This window comes from Nannospalax galili, unplaced genomic scaffold (assembly GCF_000622305.1).
Source record: "Nannospalax galili isolate Female #2095 unplaced genomic scaffold, S.galili_v1.0 scaffold253, whole genome shotgun sequence".
Lineage (NCBI taxonomy): Eukaryota > Metazoa > Chordata > Mammalia > Rodentia > Spalacidae > Nannospalax > Nannospalax galili.
Genome location: NW_008335287.1, coordinates 2,140,637 through 2,165,972, shown reverse-complemented (window position 1 = coordinate 2,165,972; position 25,336 = coordinate 2,140,637). Strand labels below are relative to the sequence as shown.

Genomic DNA, 25,336 nt, shown 5'->3' with positions numbered 1-25,336 from the left:
GCCAGTACTTTTAAGCCATTGAGCCATCTCTAGCCCCATAAGAAAAAAAAAAAATTAATGCAGATCTGATGTTTCCTAGCTTAAATCCTTTAGTGAATTTCATGGTTCTGGGGTTGAAATCTAAACTTCTTAATGCTGATAACAAAATCTTTCACTTTTAGCTGTCTAATCTCTGGTTACTTCTCCATACTCATCTGCCCCCCCCCCCCCCCCATTTTTTTCTGGACCTCTCAGTCATCCTAAATTCTTGGTTCCTTACCAGGCTTTCCCTTACCTCCTGGCTTTGTTTATGTTCCCTTCTACTGAAATGCTGTCTCTGTCACCCCTCACCAGTTGCCAAACTTGTCTGTAATCCCTTGATTCACACCTTTAAAGTCATCTTCCTGTTCGAGCTCCTGTGGAGCCCCTGGTGTATGTTTGTGTTTCCCAGGTAAATCATGGCTGAAAACTTATGGAGTAAGTGGCAAAGGAAGATATGTGCCGAAAAGAGAAAAAAGAATGCCCCACAAGAGCTCAGCAGACTTAAAGTATTCTCAAAGTAGACGATGATGTTTTAATGAAAGATGTTCAAAAGATCGCAACTGTGGTGGTCCCCAAACATTGCCAAAAGAAAATGTAGTGTGTGGTGGAAGATGAAAAGTATGACATGAAAATGGAGACTGAGATTAAGAAAAGTGCAAAGACTCTTCTAGATCAACATGGACAGTATCCGGTGTGGATGAACCAGAGGCAGAGAAAAAAGCTGAAGGCAAAGAGAAAGGAAAGGGGAAGAGCAGGGCAGAGGTAGCCAGGGGTTTGGCCTGGTAGACTCTTAAACGTGGAAAGTGCACAGGGGACAGAAGTTTCATTGGAATGTTTACATTGATTCAGCTCTTGCTACATGGAGCTATTTGTTTTCATGTTTTAATTTGGTCCTACTTCTGTAGTTTGGAACCAAATAGCTCTGCAAGTTTGTTTCAGGAGCTTGAATAAAATATCTTCTTTGATGAAGGGGGAAAAAAAGTAATCTTCCTTCCTACTCATAGACTAGGTAGGGTTTCCTTGCCTGGGTTCTTTAATATTTGTCATGCTTATAATTAATAACTGTCCTCTGTCAACCCTATATGTGTACTCATCATGCCACTTAATGCTGTCCCAAGTTCTTATAGTACTTGGTATGTAGTGGCTTCTCAGTAAATAGTTATTGAAGTGTAAAGCAAAGCATCAGTTGTGAAAAAATTTTAAGCACCAGTTATGTCAATCACTGTTCTATCTCTGGGAATACACAAGACAAGATTTTTGCTCTGGGATTTACATATAATTGGTAGGAGGAATGTTAACCCAGATTAAGGGACTGAGGTTTATATAAAAGTAGGGAACTTCTGGCAAGTCTCTCCATAGCCATGTAATTGGAATGGAAGAAGGGGTGTAAGAGGGATTCTCCTCTCTAGAAAGAGCCAGAAAAGATAGAACAGTAATACCACTGTAAGCTGGGTAGAAAGTGTAACTGCTCACCTAACAAAACTTTATGAAACGCTTGGATTTGGGAACTAAAATGTAAACTAAAGTCTGAGAAAAGTCTAGCACATTCTAGTTGTAGTGTTGTTGAATAATATCTCATTTTGTCCTTTTTTTTTTTTTTCCTGTTGATTTTAAGCAGCTAAGGGAGAACATTGAGCATCTCTTCACTAAATTTGTGGATGAGGGAAAAGCCACTGTCCGGTTAAAGGAGCCTCCAGTAGATATCTGTCTAAGTAAGGTATGGTATTAAAAACAGTAATAGAGGGGCTAGAGTGATGACTCAGTAGTTAAGAACACTGGCTGCTCTTGCAGAGGACCCAGGTTCAGTTCTCAGCATCTACATGGTGGCTAATACTCATCCTTAACTCCAGTTCCAGGGAATCTGACACCCTTTTCTGGCCTCTATGGACATTGTACTGCACAGGTACACTTACGTATATGCAGGCAAAAGACTCATACACATAAAATAAAAATAAGTTTTTTAAAATTAGAATACCAATTCATTAAAAGAAAACAATTGTAGAAAAAAGCCAGGTGTAATGGTGTACACCTTTAATTTCAGCACTCTGGAGGCAGAGGTAGCCAGATCTCTAAGATTAAGGCCATCCTGGTCTACATATCGAGTTTGGGCCAGCTGGGGCTACAAGGACCTTGTCTTAAAAAAAACTCAAACAAACATCAACAACAAAAACCGAAAGCAAACATACCAAAAAACAGTAATAGAATAATTAAGCTGGGTACAGCATTACATGCCTGTGATCCTACTACTCACAAACCAGAGGCAGAAGGATTGCTGTAAGCTGCAGTCCTGCCCGATCAGAGCAAGTTCTAGGCCAGCCAAGGTTACATAGGGGACCTCCAAAAGTAGAAAAACTACTTGGCTGTTAAAGCATCCTGATGTCCTACAGAGCAACTCTTGACAGACTCTTGCAGATGTCTTGTGTTTTGGGACATGGTCTTGTATAGCCTAGGCTGACCTGAAATTGATAGCAATCCTGCTTCAGCCTCTCAAGTGCTGGGATTACAGGCCTGAGCCACCACACACAGCTCTCTTGAGAATCTTTTATTACTTCTGCATTTCCTTATTTATCTTGTTTGTATGTGCATGCTTACCTGGTGGAGGTCAGAGGACAATTTGTAGAAGTCTGTTCACTCCTTCCACCATGTGAGTCTTTAGGATTGAACTCGGCTTAGTGATGAGTGCCTTTACTCACTGAGCTGTCTCACTGGCCCTAGTTTTACCTATTTTGACCTTTATTATTTTGTTTTGTTTTGATATAGCATCTCAGTCTAGCCTGGGCTGGCCTGGAACTCATTGTACAATCCAGGCTGGTTGCAGGCTTGTGAGAGTTTTCCTGTTTCTTATTCCCAAGTGCTGAGATTATAGGTGGCCATTATGCTTCTCTTCAAAAACTTTTTCATTTTATTATTTTGTGTGTGGGGGTCAGAGGAGGGCAACTTTCAGGAGTCAGTTCTTCCACTGTGGTTTGGGGATTGAATCCAGGTCCTCAGGCTTATACAGTAAGTGCTTTTACCTGCTGAGCAATCTCACTAGCCTTTTATGTATATATAATTTTTTTTTTCATATATATATATATATATATATATATATAGAGAGAGAGAGAGAGAGAGAGAGAGAGAGAGAGAGAGAGAGAGAGAGAGAGAGAGAGAGAGAGAGAGAGAGAGAGAGAGAGAGAGAGAGAGAGAAGGCCTGTAAAGTCTAATTTGTGTCTCCAAATGTCCTTCAGTGTGGGTCCATCCACTACAGCCTAGTTAATTTGCCAAGAGTTCCATCCTTGAAAGAGACTTTCTCGGCCTCTCCGAATAGCCATTGGTTGCCACAGTTTCTTTAGGTTGGGTACGGGTTTCTTACCTACTTCCTCATGTCTGTGGTGGGATTTTGTCTGGTTTTAGCTAGACTGGGACTTGTGCATGCTGTCACCATTGCTGTGAGTTCATATGAGTAACTGACCAGTTGTCTTGTTTCCTGTGGTCATCAACCACCTCTGGCTCTTACAACCCTTCTATTGTCCTCTTCTGCAATGATCCGTGAGCCTTGGGAGGTACTAGTTGGATATAAGTATCCTTTTCAGGGGTATACACTCCTGTTCTCTGCACGTAGGCCAACTGTGGCTTTCTCTGTTAGTCACCATCTGCTGTGTAAGGAAACTTCTCTGATGGGATTCAAGAGATGCATTAATCTATGGGTATAACAAGTCATTAGGAGTTGGTTTAATATGGTAACTATTTAGTAGAAATCTGGTGTTAGTGTACATCTGTGTCCTGTGACTTGTCTAGCCTCAGGCTTGTCTTAAGCCTAATATCAGTATCAGGTATGGGCTTATACTGTGAATAATGTGATTTAATGGCCTTACATCTCATTAAAGAGTGCTTGGTTACTCCCATAATATTTGTGCTACTACTGCACTGGAGGGCATATCTTGCCAAGGCAGTTGTTATTGTAGTTTACAGGATTCAGAGCTGGGTAGGATTGATGATTATCTTTTCCTTCCAATAGCATTTTTCAGCATTATGGATGTTAGCCAGCAGAGATGAGGCTCTGAAGTCAGCACCAGCTTGATTGTTCTTTAATGTTTGTGCTACAGTTCATATATATGTAATGTCTTTGGCAATAGGATATTACCATCCAGTTCTGGTGTCTAGAAGGAGCAATGTCCCCCTGTTATAGGGTAACTCCTTTTAATCTCCTTTTATAATGTACATGTATATACTTTTAAGAAGCTTCTGTAGTTTCTGTAGTGGTACGTTTCCAAAGTCTTTAGTGTTGTTTATCCATGCCCACACTCCCTCCTCTGCCCTGCCCTCCCATTTCCCTATCCCATTTAACCCTTCCTATTCTAACGTTCCCCTTTCTCCCTTCATATGACTGCTTTCTACCACCCTCCCAGGAAGCCTCTACCCATCACCCATGCCTGTTTATTAGTTTCTTGATCTTTCTGAATTTTCTTTTTTCTTTTTCTTTTTTTTTTGGATTTATTTATTTTTGATATTTTTGAGACATAGTTTCCCTTAAGATCCAGCTGGCCTGGAACTCGTTATATTATTTTTATTTATTTATTTATTTTTTGGTCTTTTTGAGACAAGGTATCCCTGTAGTCCCAGCTGGCCTGGAACTCACTATATAGACCAGGCTGGCCTTGAACTCACAGAGATCCACCTGCCTCTGCCTCCCAAGCACTGGGACTACAGGTATGCACCACCACGCCTGGCCTATTTTTATTTTTTATGTGTATTAATGCTATGCCTGCATATGTGTAACTGCACCCTTGTCATGCAGTGCCTGAAGAGGACAGAAGAGGGTGCCAGATCCCCTGGAACTGGAGTTACAGACAGTTGTTAGCCACCATGTGGGTACTGGAATTCGAACCTGGGTCTTCTGCAAGAACAGCCAGTGCTCTTAACCACTGAGCCATCTCTCCAGCCCCAATCTTTGTGAATTTTCAAATTGAAACATGCATATATAAGGTTTCAAAGCTAGAATTCAGCTATGAGATAGAATATGTGATGTTTGTCTTTCTCATGCTCGGTTACCTCACTCAGGATGATTGTTTCTGGTTCTGTCCATTTACCCGCAAATTTCATAATTTTGTCTTTTTAAAGAACTGAATACTCTTCCATTGCATATATGTGCTACACCTTCATTATCCATCAGGTGATGGACATCTAGGTTGTTTCTAATTTCTGGCTATTATGACTAGGATAGCAGTGATCATGGATGAACAGGTATTTCTGTTGTAGGGTATAGCGTCTTTTGGGTATATGCCCACAATTAGTATGGCTGGAACATAATGGTAATCAATTTCTAGCTTTTTGAGAAATCTCCAACTGATTTCCATAGTGGCTGCACCAGTTTGTACTCCCACCAGCAGTGAGTACGAGTTCCTTTCTCCACATCCTTGCCAGCATTTGTCATTGTTTTTTGGATCTTTGCCATTCTGAGTGGGGTAAGATGAAATCTCAAAAGTGGTTTTAATATACATTTCCCTGATGACTAAAGATACTGAATATTTTTAAGTATTTCTCAGCCATTACATTTCATCTTCAGAGAATTCCCTGTTTAGCTCCTTGTCCAACTTTTTAATTGGGTTGATTCTTATTTTGATATTATGTTTTTCTACTTCTTTGCATATTCTGGCTACTAACCCTCTGTCAGAGGTATAGATGGTAAAGTTTTTTTTGTTTTTGTTTTTTTGTCTTTTTGAGACTGAAACTCACTATGGAGAGCAGATAGATTGGCCTTGATCTCACAGAGATCTGCCTGCTTCTGCCCCTTGAGTGTAGGGATTGAAGGTGTGCAGCTTTATATCTAGATACAGATATGTCTTCCAGCCCCCACTTACTGAGCAGTAAGTATACTTGCACTTCTAAGCTCAGTTAATGTGGTGTTATGGATTGAACCCAGGCCTTCCTGAATGATAGATAAGCACTCTACCAACTGAGCTGCATCCCTAGCTCCTCTTTGTTGTTATTGCTACTATATTTACTTGTGTGTGTGTGTGTGTGTGTGTGTGTGTGTGTACTTAGGTAGGGATCAGAGGACAACCTTTGGGAGTCAGTTCTCTCCTTCCAACATGTGTGCTAGAGAGATCAAATTCAGGTTATCAGGCTTGGCAACAAGCACTTTTACCCACTGAAAGATCTTATGGGCTCCCAAAACTTTCAGAGTTAAAATTTAAACCAAGTGAAATATATAACTAATGCCAAGCATGGTGGCACATGCCTTTAATTGCAGCATTCAGGAGGCAGGTGGAATTCGAAGCCAACCTGATCTATATAGTGAGTTCCAGGCCAGGGAAGACAGGGAGACCCTGTCTCCAAAAAAGGTCCTCCAAAAAAAAAAAACAACAACAAAAAACAATTTTTTTACAGCCAATTTCAATAAGTGATTATGTAACTTTTGTATCTAGCTTCAAAATTGGGGGCTAGAGAGATTGCTCATCAGTTAAGAGCACTGGCTACTCTTGCAGAGGACCTGGGTTTGGTTTTCAGCACCCACATGGCAGCTAACAACCACCCTTAACTCCAGTTCCAGGGAGTATGATGCCCTTTTGACCTCTGTGGGTTTTATATGCACATGGTACACTTTATGTACATGCAGGCAAAACACTCATACGCATAAAATATATTAACAAATAACTGCAGAATTGGTTATGGGAAGAACTAACATGAATGTATTCTCTAAAATGGATTTTTTAAAAATTATATAACTTATTTTTATTTATTCAGGCCAATTCTGGCAGTTTAAAAGGTTTCCTTTCAGCAGTGAGGCTGGCTCATAGAGGCTGTGCTGTCAACACACCACTATCAACACTCACACCAGTGAAGACTTCAGAATTTGAAAATTTTAAAACCAAAATGGTCATCACATCCAAAAAGGACTATCCTCTACGCAAGAACTTTCCATATTCTCTGGAACATCTTCAGGCTTCTTATTGTGGGCTTATCCGAGTTGATATGCGTGTGCTTTGCCTAAAAAACCTTAAGAAGTTAGACTTGAGTCACAATCATCTAAAAAAGCTTCCAGTTACAATTGGAGACCTCGTCTACCTTCAAGAGCTTAACCTGAGTGACAATCACTTGGAATCATTTGGTGTGTCCTTGTGCCAGTCCACACTCCAGAAGTCACTTCGGAGTTTAGATCTCAGCAAGAACAAAATCAAGGCACTCCCTGTGCAGTTCTGCCAGCTCCAAGAACTTATGAATTTAAATCTTGATGATAATGAGTTGATTCAGTTTCCTTTTAAGATAGGACAGCTGACCAACCTCCGTTTTTTGTCAGCAGCTCGAAATAAACTTCTTAATCTACCTTGTGAATTTAAACATTTATCCTTGGAGTATTTGGATCTTTTTGGAAATACTTTTGAACAACCAAAAATCCTTCCAATTATAAAGCTGCAAGTACCATTAAGTTTACTTGAATCTTCTGTGCAGACCATACTAAATAATAGGTAAGACTTCCAATAGTAAAATGTACTTTGGGCTAGGTGTGGTGGTGCACAACTTTGATCCCAGCACTCAGGAAGCAGAGGCATCCGGATCTCTGTGAGTTCAAGGTCAGTTGGGTACGTAGTGAGAGTTTGTCTCAAAAAAAGAAAGAATTCTTTTTTCAAAACAGAATTCTTTTTATATATTTTTTAAATTATTTTTATTTTATACAAATGAGTGTATTGCCTGCATGTGTGTAAGTGCACCCCTGTCATGGAGTGCCTGTGGAGGTCAGAAGAAGGCATCACTTCCCCTGGGACTGGAGCTACAGTTGGTTGTTAACCACCATGTGGGTCCTGGGACTTGAACCCAGGTCCTCTACAAGAGCAGTCAGTGCTCTTAACCGCTGAGCCATCTCTCCAGCCCCCACAAAACAGAATTCTTAATACCTAACATTGTTTCCCAAACTTCTTTTTGAGACAGAGTCTCCCTGTACTGGGGCTGGCTTGGACCTCACTGCGTAGACCAGGCTGGCCTTGAATTCACAGAGCTCCACCTGCCTCTCCACCTGCCTTTGCCTCCCAAGGGCTGGGATTAAAGGCATGCGCTACCACACCTGGCCTGAAAAGCTTTTAGAAGTTAAGATTGTAGGCCAGGTGTAGTGGCACACGTCTTTAATCTTAATACTCTGGGGTGGCAGAGACAGGCTGGTCTACATAGTGAGCTCCAGGCCAGCAGGGGCTACAGGGAGACCGTGACTCAAAAAGACCAAAAAAAAACCCTTAAGATCAGACCCTACTTCCGACCAATTAAATAGATCTATGAATGTGGAGCAAAGGCTTTTTGTTACTTATTTTTCCCTTAGGACCTTTTTTTGTTTTCTTAAACTTCTTAGCTAATTCTAACCTACAACTAGCTATAATTCAGAACCCCAGCTTTGCTCTGACTCTTCTGCCTTCTGCTCTCTGAGGTCATATCTTTCAGGAGGATACAACCCTCAGACAGTAACTGGTCCTGTCGTTATGGTACCTTTCCTTAACCTTTCCTTCACAGCCTATAGAAAATGAGGAAAAAATTTCTATTATTTATAAATATAAAAATACAAAAAAACCCCCCCCAAACTTAGCTATATTATAGTTCCCTGATGTGCACCCATGAGTTTTAGTGGCCAATTCTGTTTCAGAGAACCTGCATTTCACACCAGCTTCCAAGTCAGTCTCAGGACAACTGACAAACTTTGGTTCCTCCCAAAGGCAGTAACTACTAGTTACTGATTTAATGTTATGGTTTAAAAGTAAGAACTATATTGTTTTTAGACAGTGATTCTCAAGATTTAAAGTGCATCAAAAGAATGCTTATTGAAACAGTGGTTATTTTAAAAAGATTACGATTTATAGCTTTAGATTTGGAGTCAGTAAGTTTTAGGCCTGAAGAACTTGCTTCTCTAATAATTTACCTATTGATGCTGATGCTGCTGGTCAGGGGACCACAATTTAAGAATCATTGTTTTAAAGCATTGTTCCTTAACTAGGAACATAAATTTACCTAGAGTAGGCAGGCATGGTGGCGCACACCTTTAATCCCAGCACTCGGGAGGCAGAAGCAGGCGGATCTCTGTGAGTTCAAGGCTAGCCTGGGCTACATAGTGAGTTCCAGGACAGCTGGGGCTACAGGGAGACACTGTCTCAAAAAGACAAACAAACAAAAAATTACCTAGAGTAGTGCTTAGCTCACCAAAGTTCTCAATAAATGCTTACTAGTTGTATAAATTTGTTGATCTGGTACCTAGAGATCCATCAGTGTTGTTAAAAGCAGTAGAAGAGCTTTTAAATAATATAAAGTAGAAATATAACAGCCATATCAACTTGAATATACCCAGTCTTGTCAGGACGGGTTAGTACTTGGATGAGAGAAAACATTACTGAATAATTTATAAAGATAGGACATCTCCAAATTTATTCTTCCTTTGAGGCTGGGGTGAGCTCAGTGGTTTGAGTGCTTGCCTGACTTGTAGAGGACCTGATACCTATATAAATGGGAGAGGGAAGGAAGATTCAAGGCCTAGATTATACCTCAGATCATCTACTTCAGAATCTCTGGAGATAAGCTATTTTGTGTTAGATATTTTAAATTCATGAAACGGACAAATGAATTTTCTTTTTTTTTTTTTTTTTCTTTTTGAGATAGGGTTTCCCTATAGCCCCAGCTGACCTAGAATTCACTATTTAGGCCACAGAGATCAGCCTGTCTCTGCCCCCCCCCCCCCCCCCCCCCCGTACTGGGATTAAAGGCGTGTTGCCACCACGCCAGGTGAGGACAAATGAATTTTCATTCTTAGTTGATTATGCTATTATGTGATTGTGCTGAAATGTGTTTATGAAATAGTATACAGTAGATCGACCCTCTTAGGTTCATAGTATGTCAATGGATTTTTTTAATGTATTTGTTTAATTCTTAGCAGTTGGGAAAATAAAACAATATACCAATATTCCAAGGGCTGGAGAGATGATTCAGTAGTTAAGAGCACTGACTTCTTGCAGAGGATTAGGGTTCAATTCCAAACCCACATGGTGGCTAACAATCATCTGTAACTCCAGTTCCAATGGATCCAGGGGCTAGATGCCCTTACACACATGTGGGCGATAAAACTCACACTTGTAAAATAATAAATATTTTTGAAAATAACAAAAAATAAAAAGAAAGTATTATATAAGGAGACTCTCAGTATATATATTTTTTAATGTTTTATTTAGTGCTTTTAACTGCTGAGCCATCTCTCTAGCCCTATACTTTGTTTTTATATCATTATAATTCAGTGTTCTAATTATTGTCCAAATATATGAAGTTTGGAATCTAGTAACATAATTTTTTTTTTTTCTGTCAGGATTCCATATGGCCCTCAGATCATTCCTTTCCATCTTTGCCAAGATTTGGATACAGCAAAAACCTGTGTTTGTGGAAGATTCTGTGTAGACTCTTTCATTCAAGGAACTACTACCATGAATCTACATTCTGTTGCCCACACTGTGGTCCTAGTAGATAATATGGGTGGAACTGAAGCACCTATTATCTCTTACTTTTGTTCTCTAACCTGTTATGTAAATTTTTCTGATACGTTAAAGTAATTAATGGTGCCATAAAAAGACATTTCATGGGGCCGGGTGTGGTGGCGCACACCTTTAATCCTAGCACTGGGGAGGCAGAGGCAGGCGGATCTCTGAGTTATCTGGTCTACATAGTGAGTTCCAGGACAGCTGGGGCTACAGGGAGACCCTGTCTCAAAAAGAAAAAGAAAAAAAAAAAAAAGACATTTCATTTAGAGAGCAACTTACTTATTTATGCTTTAACAGTGATATAATCTAGCAGTGACAAATTGGAGAAAGGGAAACTCTTTGTATATTTATATGTAATTTTATTAAAACTGAATTTCTTTTAAGATGGAATTTAATTTTATTGTGAAGTAAATTTATTATTGCAGTGTTGCTTTCTGCATGAAGTACCCAGGATGGACTGTAGGTTAATCTTTTTTCCCCCCAGCTTTGTGCTAAAGAAACCAGGGCTTTGTGCATGCTAGCATGAGCTACATCTTTTATCTTTAAGTTAACAAGTATTTACCCTAATGACAGAAATCATAAGAATGTTCTCAGGCAGGCAAGATGGCCTGACAGGTAAAGGTGCCTGCCACTAAGCCTGACAACCTGACTTCCATCCCTGGTACCCACATGGTGGAAGGAGAAAACCAACTCTCAAATTGTCATCCCCCCAACCCCACCCCACTCCATCACACACACAAAAACCTTAAAAAATATAATAAGGAGCTGGGTGTGGTGGTGTACACCTTTGATCCCAGGAGTCAGAGACAGGTGGACAGGTGGATCTCTCTGAGATTGAAGCCAGCCTGCTCTACATAGTGAGTTCCAGGCCAGCTGGGGCTACAGGGAGACCCTGTCTCAATAAAAAATTAAAAAACCAAGAACAGCAAAAAGTGTAAGTTTTAGCAACCTTCATCCAAATTCTGATACTTTGAGCACTGGCATGTATGACACAACATGAAAAATTTTACACCTTATTTCATCTGACAGGTCCCAGCTAAAACAGGCATGCTGAGATATTTATGAAATTCATGTGTGTACAAAGTACACATAAAACATAAAGGAATTTTAAGTTTTGGCTTGGTCCCATCCCCAGGATGTCTCATTTTGTACTGTGGAATGCTGTCCAGGCATGATGTGGCATTTACTCTTAAACTGTCAGCATCTGGGATTACCCACATGAGACCTGGACAAAATTGAGCTCATTAACCATTCCATTCCATTATGAAAGGGTGGAAGGGCTTGCTAGAATGAGGGGTTTGTGAGGCTACACCCCTCCCCAAGGATTTATAGACACTTAATAGTTGTTGGGAAAGCTTTTCCTTTGGTAGTATAGACTCACATAAGTTGCCCATGCTCCTATATGAAACCGTATTTAAAGTCATGGGTTCACCAAGCTGTACTTGGGGTGAGAAGACATAACCACATCTCAGAAAAAGTTCAAAAAGTGTATACAAATATTGTGAAATCTGGAAAGAAAAATATCCCAAACACCTCTCGTCCCAAGCTTTTCAAATAAAAGGGGGTGCCCAATCTCTGTGCATCGCTATAAACACAATTTTTTTGTGTTTCTTTTAGGCATAATCTGTATACTCACCAGGGACTGAGTACGGCAGTTCGTCTTTTTTTAAGATAAAGCAGAAACTTTCTACTTAAAATTTTATTTTTATGTGAATGAGTGTCTTGTTTGCATGTATGTAAGTGCATCTGTGTCGTGTAGTGACCCAGGAGTCCAGAAGAGAGCATTGGATCCTCTGCAACTGGAGTTAAGGATGTGAGTGCTGGGAACTGAATCCAGGTCCTCTGCAAGAGCAGTCAGTGCTCTTAACTGCTGAGCCATCTCTCCAACCTCCTTTTTTTTTTTGGTGCGGGGGGGGGGGTCTTTTGAGACAGGGTCTCCCTGTAGCTCCAGCTGTCCTGGAACTCACTATGTGGACCAGGCTGGCCTTGAACTCACAGAGATCCTCCTGCCTCTGCCTCCCGAGTGCTGGGATTAAAGGTGTGCACCAGCACACCTGGCATCCAACCCCTATTTTTACTTTTAATAAAAGTTTTTTATCATTACTTGAGGATTTGCTAGAGAGTATGTGTCACTAAACATGTTTGTTTGGGCCTGGGATATGACTCACTTGGTAGAGTCTTAACATGCTTAAATCCCTGAGTTCCATCAGAAACCATTATCTGGGTGTAGTGGCACTCACCTGTAATCCCAGGTAGAGGCAGGAGGATCACAAATTCAGCTACATAACAAATTGAAGGCCAGCTTGGGATACATAGGACACTGTCTCAAAAAAAAGGAAAAAAGGTGGGTTTGGTCACACATGAGTTTAATCTCAGCCCTTGGAAAGCAGAGGCAGGTGGATCTTGTTTGCTCAAATCCTGTCCAGCCAGGGCTACATGGTCAGATCCCACCTCAAAAAAAAAAGGGGGGGGGGTGGTGGTTTGTAATTTAGAAAATTCTCTAGCGATATACTAAAGAATGACTGAACGGGAGCCAAGGCTGCTGGTATACATCTTTAAGCCCAGCACTTGGAAGGCAGGGGAATCTGAATTTCAGTCTAACCTGGTCTACATACAGTAAGTTCCAGGCTAAGGCTATAATAGAGCAAACAAAAAAACTGGATCAGATTGTGGGGATAGGGAATAGAACATACTTGAAAGAAATCCTAGAACATGCAATTCAACAGTGACTGCTATGATTTCATTTCCCATTGCTCATTTTTTATTTCTTAAAGCTTATTTTTATGTGTATGTGTGTATTGCCTGTGTGTAGGTAAGTGTACCCATGTTGTGCAATGCCCACAGAGGACCTAAGAGGCAATCGGATCCCCTGGAACTGTAGTTACAGACAGTTGTTAACTGCCATGTGGGTGCTGGGATTCAAACCTGGGTCTTCCGCAAGAACATAGTGTTCTTAACCATTGAACCATCTCTCCAGCCCCTCCCATTGCTCTATTTCAAAACCCCCTGTCTACTAGACCACTGCAGTAACCTCTTGACTGGTTTGGGGGAATAAATATAAAGCTACTGGAAGAAACCTTCTGCACTGTTAGCACATTGTTGCTGGAGTTTGAAATTAACGACCTCTAGATTTTTTTCCTTTTCTAAAAACTTGAATATTCCTAAGTATTTTAAATGTGTTGAACATTTTGTCAAAATTTTCAAGAATGAGGATAAAAGGGGCTGGAGACATCACACAGTAAAGTGCACTTATTACTCTCCAAGAGCTGGATTGGTTCCCAGCACCCACGTAGTGGCTGCTTAAGTCCAGTTCCAGAAGATCTGACTCCCTCTTCTGTCCTCTGCAAGCACTTAAAGGCAGGCATACAGGCAAAACACACATGTAAAAACGTGAGGACAAAGCTAGGCATAGAGATGCACACCTTTAATCCCAGAACTTGGGAAGCAGAGGCAGGCAGATCTGAGTTGGAGGCCAGCCAGGGCTACGTAGTGAGATCAGCTCTCAAATGGTCATAGTTCAGTGGTGAGCACTTGCCTAGTGTATGCTAGGCCCTGGCACCTCCACCACTGGTGAGAAAGTTTGCTTTCATGTTATCTCTAAGTTTCTACTCAAAGCTGGTTCTTCTGGGATGAGGCATTAATCCAGGAGTAATTTTTCATATTTCTTTAGTTACAAAATAGGCTCCTATGTGGCTTTATACATTCTAGTTTTGGCTCACCAACCCCCTGACCTTCTTTCCCCTACCACCCTACTCCCAGTATTTCTCCCTCTACTTTCATATCACATGTGTTCTATCCCTTAGAGAATTACTTCTTTGATTAAATTTTTATTGCTAATGGTCAAATTCTCCCAGCAAAAAATTTAATTTTTGACCATGAATTCACCCAACACACAATGGTCTATGGTCTTTTATCCAAGGTCAAGAGCACTCTTGATATCGGAAACAATTATTTTAGATTGCAAACCATTCTGAGTAGCAGAATGAAATCTTGTGCCACCCTACCTGGGAAATGAATGTATACGTGCAATATATGTATACTCATCATTCAGCAGCTATTACTGGATTATCTCAGTCTAACTGCTAGTGGGGCAGTTGGTACAGTACATGCCTTGGAAGCCCTGGATTTCAAAAGCAGCACCACATAAATGGAGTTTGGTGCATGTCTGTACTTCTAACACTCAAGAGGTCTCAAATACATTTAAAAAGAAAACGGGGGCTGGAGAGATGGCTCAGCAGTTAAGAACCCTGGCTATTTTTGCAGAAGACCCGGCTTCAAATCCTAGCACCCACGTGGCAGCTAACAATTGTCCATAACTCCAGTTCCAGGGGATCCAACAGTCCCTTTCGTCCTCTGCGGGCATTGCACAACACAAGTACACTTACCTACATGCAGGCAATAAATGCATATGCATAAAATTTAGAAGAAGCCGGGCGTGGTAGTGCACGCTTTTAATCCCAGGAGGATCTCTGTGAGTTCAAGGCCAGCCTAGTCTACATAGTTCCAGGACAGTTGGGGCTACAGGGAGACCCTCTCAAAAAGACCCCCCCCCCAAAAAAAGCCGGGTGTGGTGGCACACACCTTTAATCCCAGCACTTGGGAGGCAGAGGCAGGTGGATCTTTGTGAGTTGAGGCTGGCCTGGTCTACATAGTGAGTTCCAGGACAGCTGGGGCTACAGGGAGACCCTGTCTCAAAAAAAAAAAAAAAAAAAAAAAGAAAGCAAAACCACCCACATGGCTGCTAAAAACCATGGGTAACTCCAGTTCCAGGGGATGACACCTTCTTCAGATGTGGGCATGGAATGACAGGTCACTTAACATGCAGGCAATACAATCATACACATAAATAAAAATAGTATTTTAAAAAGAGAAAATCATGCACGTTTAATTGAAACAAAACAATAGAATTTTATTTTCTGACGGGATTTTTCTACTGCTTCATTCAGTACAGTACAGGAGTTTTAGAACTGGATCACTTGGCCCTTTCTCTTCTTGTCTCCTCCCAGTTCAAAGTGCTTGCACCTCTTGATGGCCAGCATCCTCTTGGACCTGCAGTTGGGCTCTACACACTCAAGCCTCAGCACAATCTTCTTTGTGGTTTTGGCCTTCTTTCGGAAAATTGGCTTTGTCTGTCCACCATAGCCACTCTGCTTCCGGTCATAGCGCCGTTTTCCTTGGGCATACAGCGAATCCTTGCCCTTCTTATACTGGGTCACTTTGTGAGGCTGATGCTTACCACACTTCTTACAGAAAGTTCTTCGGGTTTTAGGTACATTGACCATCTTTGCAGTAGAGGTGTCTTACACGATGAAACTGTAATAAAGTAACAGACATTAAGCATTCTGAAATGGTAAAGTGCTAAACAGATACAACTTTTAGGAATACATAAAAACAGTAAATCATCCAAAAAAAAAAGTATAAACGGGCTGGAGAGATGGCTCAGCGGTTAAGACCTTATTGCTCTTCCAGAGGGACCAGGGTTGGTTCGCAGCACCCACATAGTGGCTAACAAGTGTCCTTAACTCCAGTTCCAGGGGCCCCTCTTGTGACCTGGCCGTGAGTTTGCATGCACGTGGTACACGTACATACATACAGGCAAAACACATAAAAATAAATGTACAAACGCAACCACTCATTTTCCACATCAATAAATGGCAACGCACGTGTACACCTTTTTGGGTCGCTTTTGTTATGGACCCGGGCTGGGGATGTAACGCAGTGGTAGAGTGCTTGACTAAGTGCTTAAATACCCTGACTCAATCCCTACCACCTCACGCTTACAGAGAAACAAAAACATTTACCAAACTAGAGAAAAACAGCAACTGCGGGGGTGGTGGCAAATGTTCCGGGTGGCTGAGGCAGGAGGATGGCCGGGTTCGAGGCCCACCTGGGCTTAGAGTCAAACGGACTCCAAAGGAAAAAAAAAAAAAAAGCTCTCTGTACAAAGTGGGCTCATTTGGCGCCTAAGTAATGAAAGTTCCCTAAAAGGAAAATGCAGGGTTGTCTGGAGAAAGCCTGGCTTCTCCGCACCCGCTTCCATTTTCTACTTGAGGCACGACAGGATGGAGGGTTTCTGCTACGACCCGCCCTGTTCCTTCTCCCAGAACTGCGTCAGAATGGTTTCATTTTGCCCTCCGAACGTCGGTCACTCGCCAGCCGCCTAGAAGGCTGACGTGTCGTTAGCAGCCCGCGTGCCTCTCGGCCCAGTAGCCGCCATGCGGGAGCGCCCCTGAGAGGACGCCGGTCTACGACCTCGATGGCGCCGGACAGGGATTCTGGCCTCCCTGCTCCCCCACAAGCGCAGTCCGTTCCGGGCCTCGGGACAACCAAGGCCCGCGAGAGAGCCGCCTCTGCTCGGCTCTTGACTTACCAAAAGATCCGGCGTCCAAAGTCTCAGCCTCAAGCCGCAGGCGACGAACAGGAAAAGGAAGAATGGAGCGGAAGTGGGAAGTGAACTTGAGTGACGCGACAGCGAGCCAATAGGCAGTGGCCTCTGCCGGGGCACCGCCTCCGGACGCTCCAGGGAAGCGCCAACCCACGGCATGCGGGGCGGGGCCGAGGGTGTGGGCCGGAGGGCCGTGGCGCTCGCGGGCTGGTCGTTGCTTGTCAGAACGGTCGCTGGCGGAGCCGGGCGAGGCTGCGGCGCTGGGTCTCCGCGGTCGGCGGGCGGAGCGAAGATGAGCGCCCAGAGGACACAGGGCCGCAGGCGGCTCAGGTAACGGAGCCTGGGTGCGGCGGCCGCGACTGGGCTTCTTCCGGGGACTCGGGCGCTGGATGGCGAGGATCGAAGCGACGCTGAGCCGCGGCTCGTAGCGGCAGGACGGCTGCTCGAGCTGCAGCTGCCGGGAGAGGATGTGCGGAGCCCGGGCAGCGCGAGGCAGTTGAGAGCCTTCGGGCCCCAGGACGCCCGGGTCAGGAGATGAGTTAGCGAGGGCCGCCGCGGGGGCCAGTTCCGAGGGCTGCAGGCCAAGGCGACGGCGCTGCCCGCCCGCCCCTTCCGTGCCGAGGCCGCCAGCTTCTTTCCGCGCCCGCCCGCACACCCGCGCTCCCGGCCCCGGAGACCATGAGGTTCCGCATCTACAAACGGAAGGTGCTAATCCTGACGCTCGTGGTGGCCGCTTGCGGCTTCGTCCTGTGGAGCAGCAATGGGCGACAAAGGAAGAACGAGGCCCTCGCCCCGCCGCTGCTGGACGCCGAGCTCCCGCGGGGTGCGGGTCATCTCGCCATGTCCGTGGGCATCCGCAGGGTCTCCAACGAGTCGGCGGCTCCTCCGGTCCCCGCGGCACCGCGGCTCGAGGTGGACAACCTGACTCTGCGGTACCGCTCCCTGGTGTACCAGCTGAACTTCGATCAGACGCTTAAGAATGTAGGTAACGACGGCACCTGGACCCCCGGGGAACTGGTGCTGGTGGTCCAGGTGCATAACCGGCCCGAGTACCTCAGACTGCTGCTGGACTCCCTTCGAAAAGCCCAGGGCATCGACGAAGTCCTGGTCATCTTTAGCCATGACTACTGGTCGTCAGAGATCAACCATCTGATCGCTGGCGTGGACTTCTGTCCGGTTCTGCAGGTGTTCTTTCCGTTCAGCATTCAGTTATATCCCAGTGAGTTTCCGGGTAGTGACCCCAGAGATTGTCCCCGAGACCTAAAGAAGAACGCAGCTTTGAAATTGGGGTGCATCAATGCCGAGTACCCGGACTCCTTTGGTCATTACAGAGAGGCCAAATTCTCCCAAACCAAACATCATTGGTGGTGGAAGCTGCATTTTGTATGGGAGAGAGTTAAAGTTCTTCAGGATTATGCTGGCCTTATAGTTTTTCTGGAAGAGGATCACTACTTAGCCCCAGACTTTTACCATGTCTTCAAAATGATGTGGAAATTGAAGCAACAGGAGTGCCCTGGGTGTGATGTTCTCTCTCTAGGGACCTACACTGCCAGTCGAAGTTTCCATGGCATTGCTGACAAGGTAGATGTGAAAACTTGGAAATCCACAGAGCACAATATGGGTTTAGCCCTGACCCGAGATACATATCAGAAACTGATTGCGTGCACAGACACTTTCTGTACTTATGATGACTATAACTGGGACTGGACTCTTCAGTATTTGACTGTATCTTGTCTTCCTAAATTCTGGAAAGTCCTGGTTCCTCAAGCTCCTAGGATTTTTCATGCTGGAGACTGCGGTATGCATCACAAGAAAACATGTAGGCCATCCACCCAGAGTGCCCAAATTGAGTCACTCTTAAATAACAACAAACAGTACATGTTTCCCAAAACTCTAGTTATCAGTGAGAAGTTTACTACGCCAGCCATTTCCCCACCTAGGAAAAATGGAGGGTGGGGAGATATTAGGGACCATGAACTCTGTAAAAGTTATAGAAGACTGCAGTGAGAAAAAATCATAATTACAAAAGCAAAAGTGACAGTCTTCTATTTTTGATATTTGTCCCAACAAGAAGTATAATTGAATAAAGGGGTATAGGAACTGGTTTCTGCTTTACTACATTAAAAAATTTCTTGTAAAAGGTGTCCAAATACAGTAATCTTTTCCAGTTATCTCTAAGATTTCAAACTGAACTTTTCATTTTGGGAGTTGGGTTTTAGAACTCAGTCTGTATCTCCTAAAAGGTAATGATTATCATTGATAAAAAGAAACAGGGAAATTTTATTTAAATTGCATCTGTTAATCTTTTTATCTGAAACTTTGTACACTTTTCCACTTTCAAAACTTATTTTAAGTACAGCAAAATTTATTTAAAACTGTCATAGCAGTAAAAAGTATTAAATGAAATCATTAGAGTATTAATGGATCAAGCCCAGTTTCACTGTTGACACTGTTATTAGGAAGGCATTGTTTCACTGGTTTAATAACTTGTTTGTTGAACACCCTGTCAAACAGTCATTTTCAGTATTATGGATTCCTGTACCTATTGTGTTAAAACTTGCCTGTGCTTTGAAACCTTCATATAACACTCTTTCTTTTGGAATGTAATTTGATTGATAAGGAAGTTTAAACATTGTTTTCACCTCAATGTAGAAATACAATGGTTTTGATTTTTTTTTTCCTTTTAAGTGCTACCAAAATAAAATACTCATTTTTGCATAAAAAGGTTTCAAATCATTTTTCAGAATGTTTTATTTATACCAATAAAGACACGGAAGTTTTAGACATGAGCATTACATCTTAATATTTACTACCTATACACTGTATGAGTTTAAAATAAAAACCCTGCTCATGCCTGTAGTCCCAGCACTTGGGAGGCAGAGGCAGGCGGATCTCTGTGATTCCAAGGCCAGCCTGGTCTACATAGTGAGTTCCAGGACAGCTGGGGCTACAGGGAGACCCTGTCTCAAAAAACAACTCTCATGACAGGGCATTCCCCTTGAAAGAAACTGGCTTTCAAATTAACCAGGCAAACAGATAATAATAAGAAAAGCTGCTGTGTAAGGGGAATGCTGCCTTAAATTGTTCAAGGCCAGAAATGATACAAAGTTCACACTTGCCAAAGTGCAACAAGTACCGGTCCCAGCATTAACTGAAGTACTTTTTTGGGTCTTTTTGAGACAGGGTCTCCCTGTAGCCCCAGCTGTCCTGGAACTCACTATGTAGACCAGGCTGGCCTTGCACTCACAGAGATCCGCCTGCCTCTGCCTCCGGAGTGCTGGGATTAAATGCCTGTGCCACCACGTCCGGCCTGAAGTATTTTAAAAGGACAGATGCAGTAAGTGGAAGCAACCTTAAAATTTACTTCCTATTTTATATAGTATTTCCCTATAACATAATTGCATTCACCCAAAATTACTCATAAAGGACTAATTTCTGTGTAGATGACTTAGTCATTTTAACCTAAGAAAAGTTATTACTGCCATACTTCTCATACTCAAAAGCACATGTGCTCTTGTAAAGTGAAGCTGCTTTTATGAGCTGCATTTATACTATCATCACATTTTCACATTTCAAGCTCGTGCTTTTTGGGGTTTGTTGGGGTTTTTTTTTGGTCTTTTTGAGACGGTGTCTCCCTGTAGCCCCAGCTGGCCTGGAACTCACTATGTAGACCAGGCTGGCCTTGAACTCACAGAGATACACCTGCCTCTGCTTCCTGAGTACTGGGATCAAGGACCATGACAGCTTGGTTTGGGTTTGTTTTTTTTTTTTAATATTTTATATGTTTGCATGTATTGCCTGCATGTAGGTAAGTGCACCTGTGTCATGCAATGCCTGCAGAGGACAGAAGAAGCCGTCAGATCCCCTGGAACTGGAGTTACGGACAGTTGTTAGCTGCCATGTGGGTGTGCGATTTGAACCTAGGTCTTCTGCAAGAACAGTGTTCTTATCCGCTGAGCCATCTCTCCAGCCCCTGGTTTGGGTTTTTAATTTTTTTTCTATTGACATATTTGTGTGAGCATGTGTATGTGCACGAGCTTACCATGTGCCACAGTGCACTTGTATAAGTCAGGATATTCTATGTGGGTCCCAGAAGGGAACTCAGGCCCTTTACCCACTAAGCCATCTTGCTAGCTTTTGTTTTATCTGGATACATAGTCCTGGCTGGCCTTGTGTTTATAACTCTCCCAAGTCAGCATTCTTGTCAGCAGGGATGACAGCAAGGGCTGTTTGCCCCCAGGCTACATCCCCAGTGAGCAGTGATTTTATAGAGGAAGTATTATAAATGTAAATTAGGATCTCCATGCTTTACACAGGTTTTTGGTGTCCTGACCTGATATCACTACTTCAGATAACTAAAGAAATTAGGTGATCTCTAGGAGTGAGCTAAGGCCAGTCTCAATTAGTAGCTGTGTGTGGTACAGCTAGCCTTGAAGCTAGTGATTACATTAACAGATTTTCTATGTTTTTGTGCTGTCCTAAATTTTGGGAGGAAAAAAAATCTATTAGGACAAAAGAAATTGAGTCCAAAATGCAGCTTTTTATATAAGACAATATTTCTGTCAAATTGTCAGATTTTTAGAATTTGTTCTAAAATTCTTGTATTTTATAAAATGAAAAGATGTTTTAATACTTAAACAGTAACTTCTAAGAAATTTAAAATTGTATTTTGAAAAAGATTGCCCTTTAAAAAAATTTATGCAGCCTGGCATGGTGGTGCATGCCTTTAGCCCCAGCACTTGAGAGGAAGAAGCAGGTAGATCTCTCTGAGATCCAGGCCAGCTTGGTCTACAAGAGTTCCAGGCCAGCTGGGGCTACAGAGAGACCCTGCCTCAAAAAATAAATTTTAAATTACATTTTTAGTGCTCATGCTCACACCCAGTGCACGTGCAGGTGTGGAGGTCAGAGGACAACTTGAGGGAGTAGGGTCTCTTTCTTTCCATCCTGAGTCCCAGGGATTAAACTCAAGTTGTCAGGTTTGGTGACAGGCTAAGCAACCCTGCCATACCCAAATGATTACCTTAACATATACATAGTTTGACAGATCTATACAAACATATGTAATTGAGGCAAAAACAATTTCATTTGATACTTCTAGTTTAGATCATTAGTGTTAGTAAATTTCTATTTTCTCTAAGAAAACTTATTTCCAGCATAAATACATCCTAGACTTACAAGCAAATAGCTGTTTCTACTCCTTCCCACACACATACTCATATTCCTAATTTCATTTTGAGAATTTATGACAACTCAGTGAATATTTATTTTGAAACTTTATTGAAGTATTATAAACAAAGGAAACAAAACACAGATGCATATATATATATATGTTGCATTACAACTACTGTTTTAAAATCCTGGCATGAGTGTACATGCTGCATATAGTACCAGTGCTCAGGAGACAGGCAGGAAGAGGGCCACAAGTTTGAGGCCAAAGTAGGCAACATATGAAGTACCAAGCCAACCATGGCTAAATAGCAAGATCCTGCCTCTCAAAATTAGGGCCAGAGAGATAGCTCGGTGTTAGGTAAAGGGGTTTCCCACCAAGCCTGATGACCTGAGTTCAATTACTAGGAACCACTTGGTAGAAGGAAAACTGAGTTTCTTCTGACCTCCACATGCATGCTGTGGCACATGTGTACTCCTACACTACACATACTAAATAAATGTATATTACTCTCCATTAGAAAAACTTTTCCACATATACCTTTTTATAAAAAACAGAGTTTCATGTAGCCCAGGCTGGCCCCTAATTCATTAATGTAGTTGAGCCTGGCTTTGAACTGACCATTGGGGTGTTCACAGTGCTTGGAGTTTGGGGATTACAGGTACGTGCTACCACATCTGGCTTCCAGCTTCCCTGTTGGAATCAAAACTGCAAAATTAAAAAAATTTTTGAATTATGTGTGTGTGTATCTATATGTGGGTAAGTGCAGGTGCCTGTAGGGGCCAGAGGCATCAGATCCCCCTGGAAACTTCTAATGTGGGTGCTGAGAATCGAACTCAGGTCCTCTGCAAGAGCAGTCTGGGTTCTTTTTCTTTTTTTTTTTTAAATTTTATTATTTTTATTTTATGTGTATGTATTACCTACATGCAGGTTAAGTGCACCCGTGTCATGCAATGCCCTCAGAGGTCAGAAGAAGCTGTCGGGTCCCTTGGGACTGGAATTAAGGATAGTTGTTAGCTGCCATGTGGGTGCTGGGATTCAAACCTGGGTCTTCTGCAAGAACAACCAGTGTTCTTAACCACTGAGCCATCTCTCCAGCCCCCAAAGTCTGGGTTCTTAACTGGCTAAGCCATCTTTCCAGGCCCCAAACTACAAATTTTTACTTATGCATCATTTTTATGGTTAACAGAAACTATTTTAGGTCTAAAATAAATATTTTGAAATTTTATAGAATTAATCCAAATCATATAACAAAGAATTCTGAAAACTGAATGCACAATGAGTTGTATGATCTTTAATAATCTGCACACTTCCGTCCTGCATGTTAGTTTCTCTTATGCTGTCAGAATCAGATGTGTTTTGAACTACAGTTTTCTTCAATAATGAAGACGGGTGATCTCCATCCAATTCTTTTTCCTTTATTGCTGGTTCTTTTTTATTGTCCTTTTCTTCAGCTGAGTAGGCAGCACTGTCCTCTTTTATAAGCTCAGGTTCCATTTTTGCTTCAGGTTGCTGAGATTTTTCAAATACCATTTGAGAAACATCAGGACACTCTTGGTGAAAGCTCTCAACTAAACCACAAGTATCTATTTTTAGTGCTTTAAGTGCTACAGATGAATCAGAAGCAGTTGTAGAGGTGGTAAAATGTTCTGTATTTTCTTTTTCAGTTACCTGACATTCTTCATTAACTCCTTTTTCCTCTCCTTGAAGCTCATCAGGATTACTACATTCTTGTAACTATCAAGAGAAATAACAAATAATTCTTTGAAACAGAAATTCCAGTACTCTGAAAATCAGATTAAATTTTTTAAAATTTGTGTATGTGTGTGTGTGTGCCCACACACACACACACATGCTTAATGTGTGACATGGTGCACATGAAAGGTCAGAGGATAGCTTTCAGGGGTCAAGTCTCACCTTCCACCATGTGGGTTCTGAGGATCCAACACAAATCAGGCTTGGTGGCAAGCACTTTTACCTGCTGAGCCATCTCACCAGCCCAGGAAAATCAGATTTTTTAAAAAAACAGGTGGTAGTAACCCTTGAAGATCTGTAGATATGCCTCCAGGCTTCCCTGCAGTCATCCTCCAAATGCTTCCAGTCAGTCGGTCAGTCCATCTCTGTCTCTGTTTCTCCCTCACTTCCTTTCCTATTGTATGTGTTGTATGTGCATAATGTGGGAGAAGATGTGTGGAGATCAGAAGACAATTTTTCAGAGACAGCTCTCTCCTTCCACCTTAGTGCAGCTTCTGGGGATGGAACTCAGTTTGCCAGGCTTGAGCAGCAAGTGCCTTTACCCACTGAGCCATCTCACTGGCCCTGACAGTCATTTTTCTAACAATATAAATTGGCTTTAATTTTCTGATTAAATCCTTTCAATAACTCTTCCTCTCCTTTACAATGAAATGACCCAAGCTTTTGAACAGGTCATACAAGACCCTCTAAATCATTCTTACAAGGGACATAGTTGGATTTCTTGTGATCCCTCAGCACTGCCCTTTTCTTGGCTCAGTCAGGAATGCATGCCCTAAATTATTTTTTGTCCAATACTGAAGACTATAAACATAACCAAACTTAAGGTTCAAATGGAAATAAAATGAGTAAATTCTATGACATAATTTCTATGATTTCAGAGTCAAAAAAAGACTTATCTTGAGCCAGGCATGGTAGCTTTAGTCCCAGCACTTGGGAGGCAGAGGCAGGCAGATCTCTGTGAGTTCAAGGCCAGCCTGGTCTACATCACAAGTTCCAGGCCAGCTGGGACTACAGAGAGACCTTGTCTCAAAAAAAAAAAACTTCTCTTCACAAAATCTCAAACATCCTAAAGATTTAAGTATAACTGACAGATGGGATTTTTAAAAAAAGTAACATTCCATCCTTATGAAAATCATATTTTTAAAAATGGGCAGGGCCCCCACCTGCCCACGTGTGACATAGCGCACATGCAGAGGCCATTTCCATATAAATATGTGCCTTGAATTAGCTAAAAGACCTATATTTTTTTGTTTGTGTTTTTGAGACAGGGTCGCCCTGTAGCTGGTCTAGAACTCACTATGTAGACCAGGCTGGCCTTGAAGTCAGAGAGATCCACCTGCCTCTCTGGGACTAAAGGCATGCACCACCATGCCCAGCCCAAAAAAAAAAAAAAAAAAAAAAAGAAAAAAAAGGAACAAAAATCAAGGTATTCAATGGATAGAGCATAAAAACCTAGACTATTTCAGTCATTTTCAGTTAAGACAAAGCATGCAGATGAAAGCAGCCATATTTATCCTACAACAGGTGGGA

At 42.3% G+C, this 25,336-nt stretch overlaps 4 protein-coding genes and 1 pseudogene across 5 annotated transcripts in view; 3 read left to right on the top strand and 2 right to left on the bottom strand.

Moving 5' to 3' along the window:
• The window catches only part of Lrr1 (leucine rich repeat protein 1), a 12,618-nt gene extending 1,736 nt beyond the window's left edge, over positions 1-10,882 (top strand). Inside the window, exons 2-4 of one of the 2 annotated variants that reach the window (XM_008829868.3) lie at positions 1,640-1,738; positions 6,748-7,469; positions 10,331-10,882. In XM_008829868.3, coding sequence (XP_008828090.1) covers positions 1,640-1,738; positions 6,748-7,469; positions 10,331-10,571 — 1,062 coding nt within the window. In that variant the 3' untranslated portion in view covers positions 10,572-10,882. The remainder of the gene's footprint in view (positions 1-1,639; positions 1,739-6,747; positions 7,470-10,330) is intronic. The other variant, XM_008829869.3, reaches the window with a different exon arrangement.
• On the top strand, positions 436-1,631 carry LOC103731528 (annotated as a pseudogene).
• Positions 10,883-15,382: 4,500 nt separating the features above from the next.
• On the bottom strand, positions 15,383-16,990 carry Rpl36al (ribosomal protein L36a like). Its single transcript, XM_008829867.3, has 2 exons — positions 16,870-16,990; positions 15,383-15,812 (listed from the first exon to the last, which is right to left on the bottom strand). The coding sequence occupies exon 2, from the start codon at positions 15,779-15,781 to the stop codon at positions 15,461-15,463; it is 321 nt and encodes a 106-aa protein (XP_008828089.1). The 5' UTR covers positions 15,782-15,812; positions 16,870-16,990; the 3' UTR covers positions 15,383-15,460.
• Positions 16,991-17,062: 72 nt separating this feature from the next.
• Positions 17,063-19,592, top strand: Mgat2 (mannosyl (alpha-1,6-)-glycoprotein beta-1,2-N-acetylglucosaminyltransferase). Its single transcript, XM_008829866.3, has one exon. The coding sequence runs from the start codon at positions 17,563-17,565 to the stop codon at positions 18,889-18,891; it is 1,329 nt and encodes a 442-aa protein (XP_008828088.1). The 5' UTR covers positions 17,063-17,562; the 3' UTR covers positions 18,892-19,592.
• A 3,482-nt stretch (positions 19,593-23,074) lies between these two features.
• Positions 23,075-25,336, bottom strand: part of Dnaaf2 (dynein axonemal assembly factor 2) — a 9,855-nt gene continuing 7,593 nt past the window's right edge. Inside the window, exon 3 of the mRNA XM_008829865.3 lies at positions 23,075-23,788. Coding sequence (XP_008828087.1) covers positions 23,285-23,788 — 504 coding nt within the window. The 3' untranslated portion in view covers positions 23,075-23,284. The remainder of the gene's footprint in view (positions 23,789-25,336) is intronic.

Coding starts and splice junctions, on each gene's coding strand:
- Mgat2 (XM_008829866.3), top strand. CDS start 17,563: ATGAGGTTCCGCATCTACAAACGGAAGGTGCTAATCCTGACGCTCGTG.
- Rpl36al (XM_008829867.3), bottom strand. CDS start 15,781: ATGGTCAATGTACCTAAAACCCGAAGAACTTTCTGTAAGAAGTGTGGT.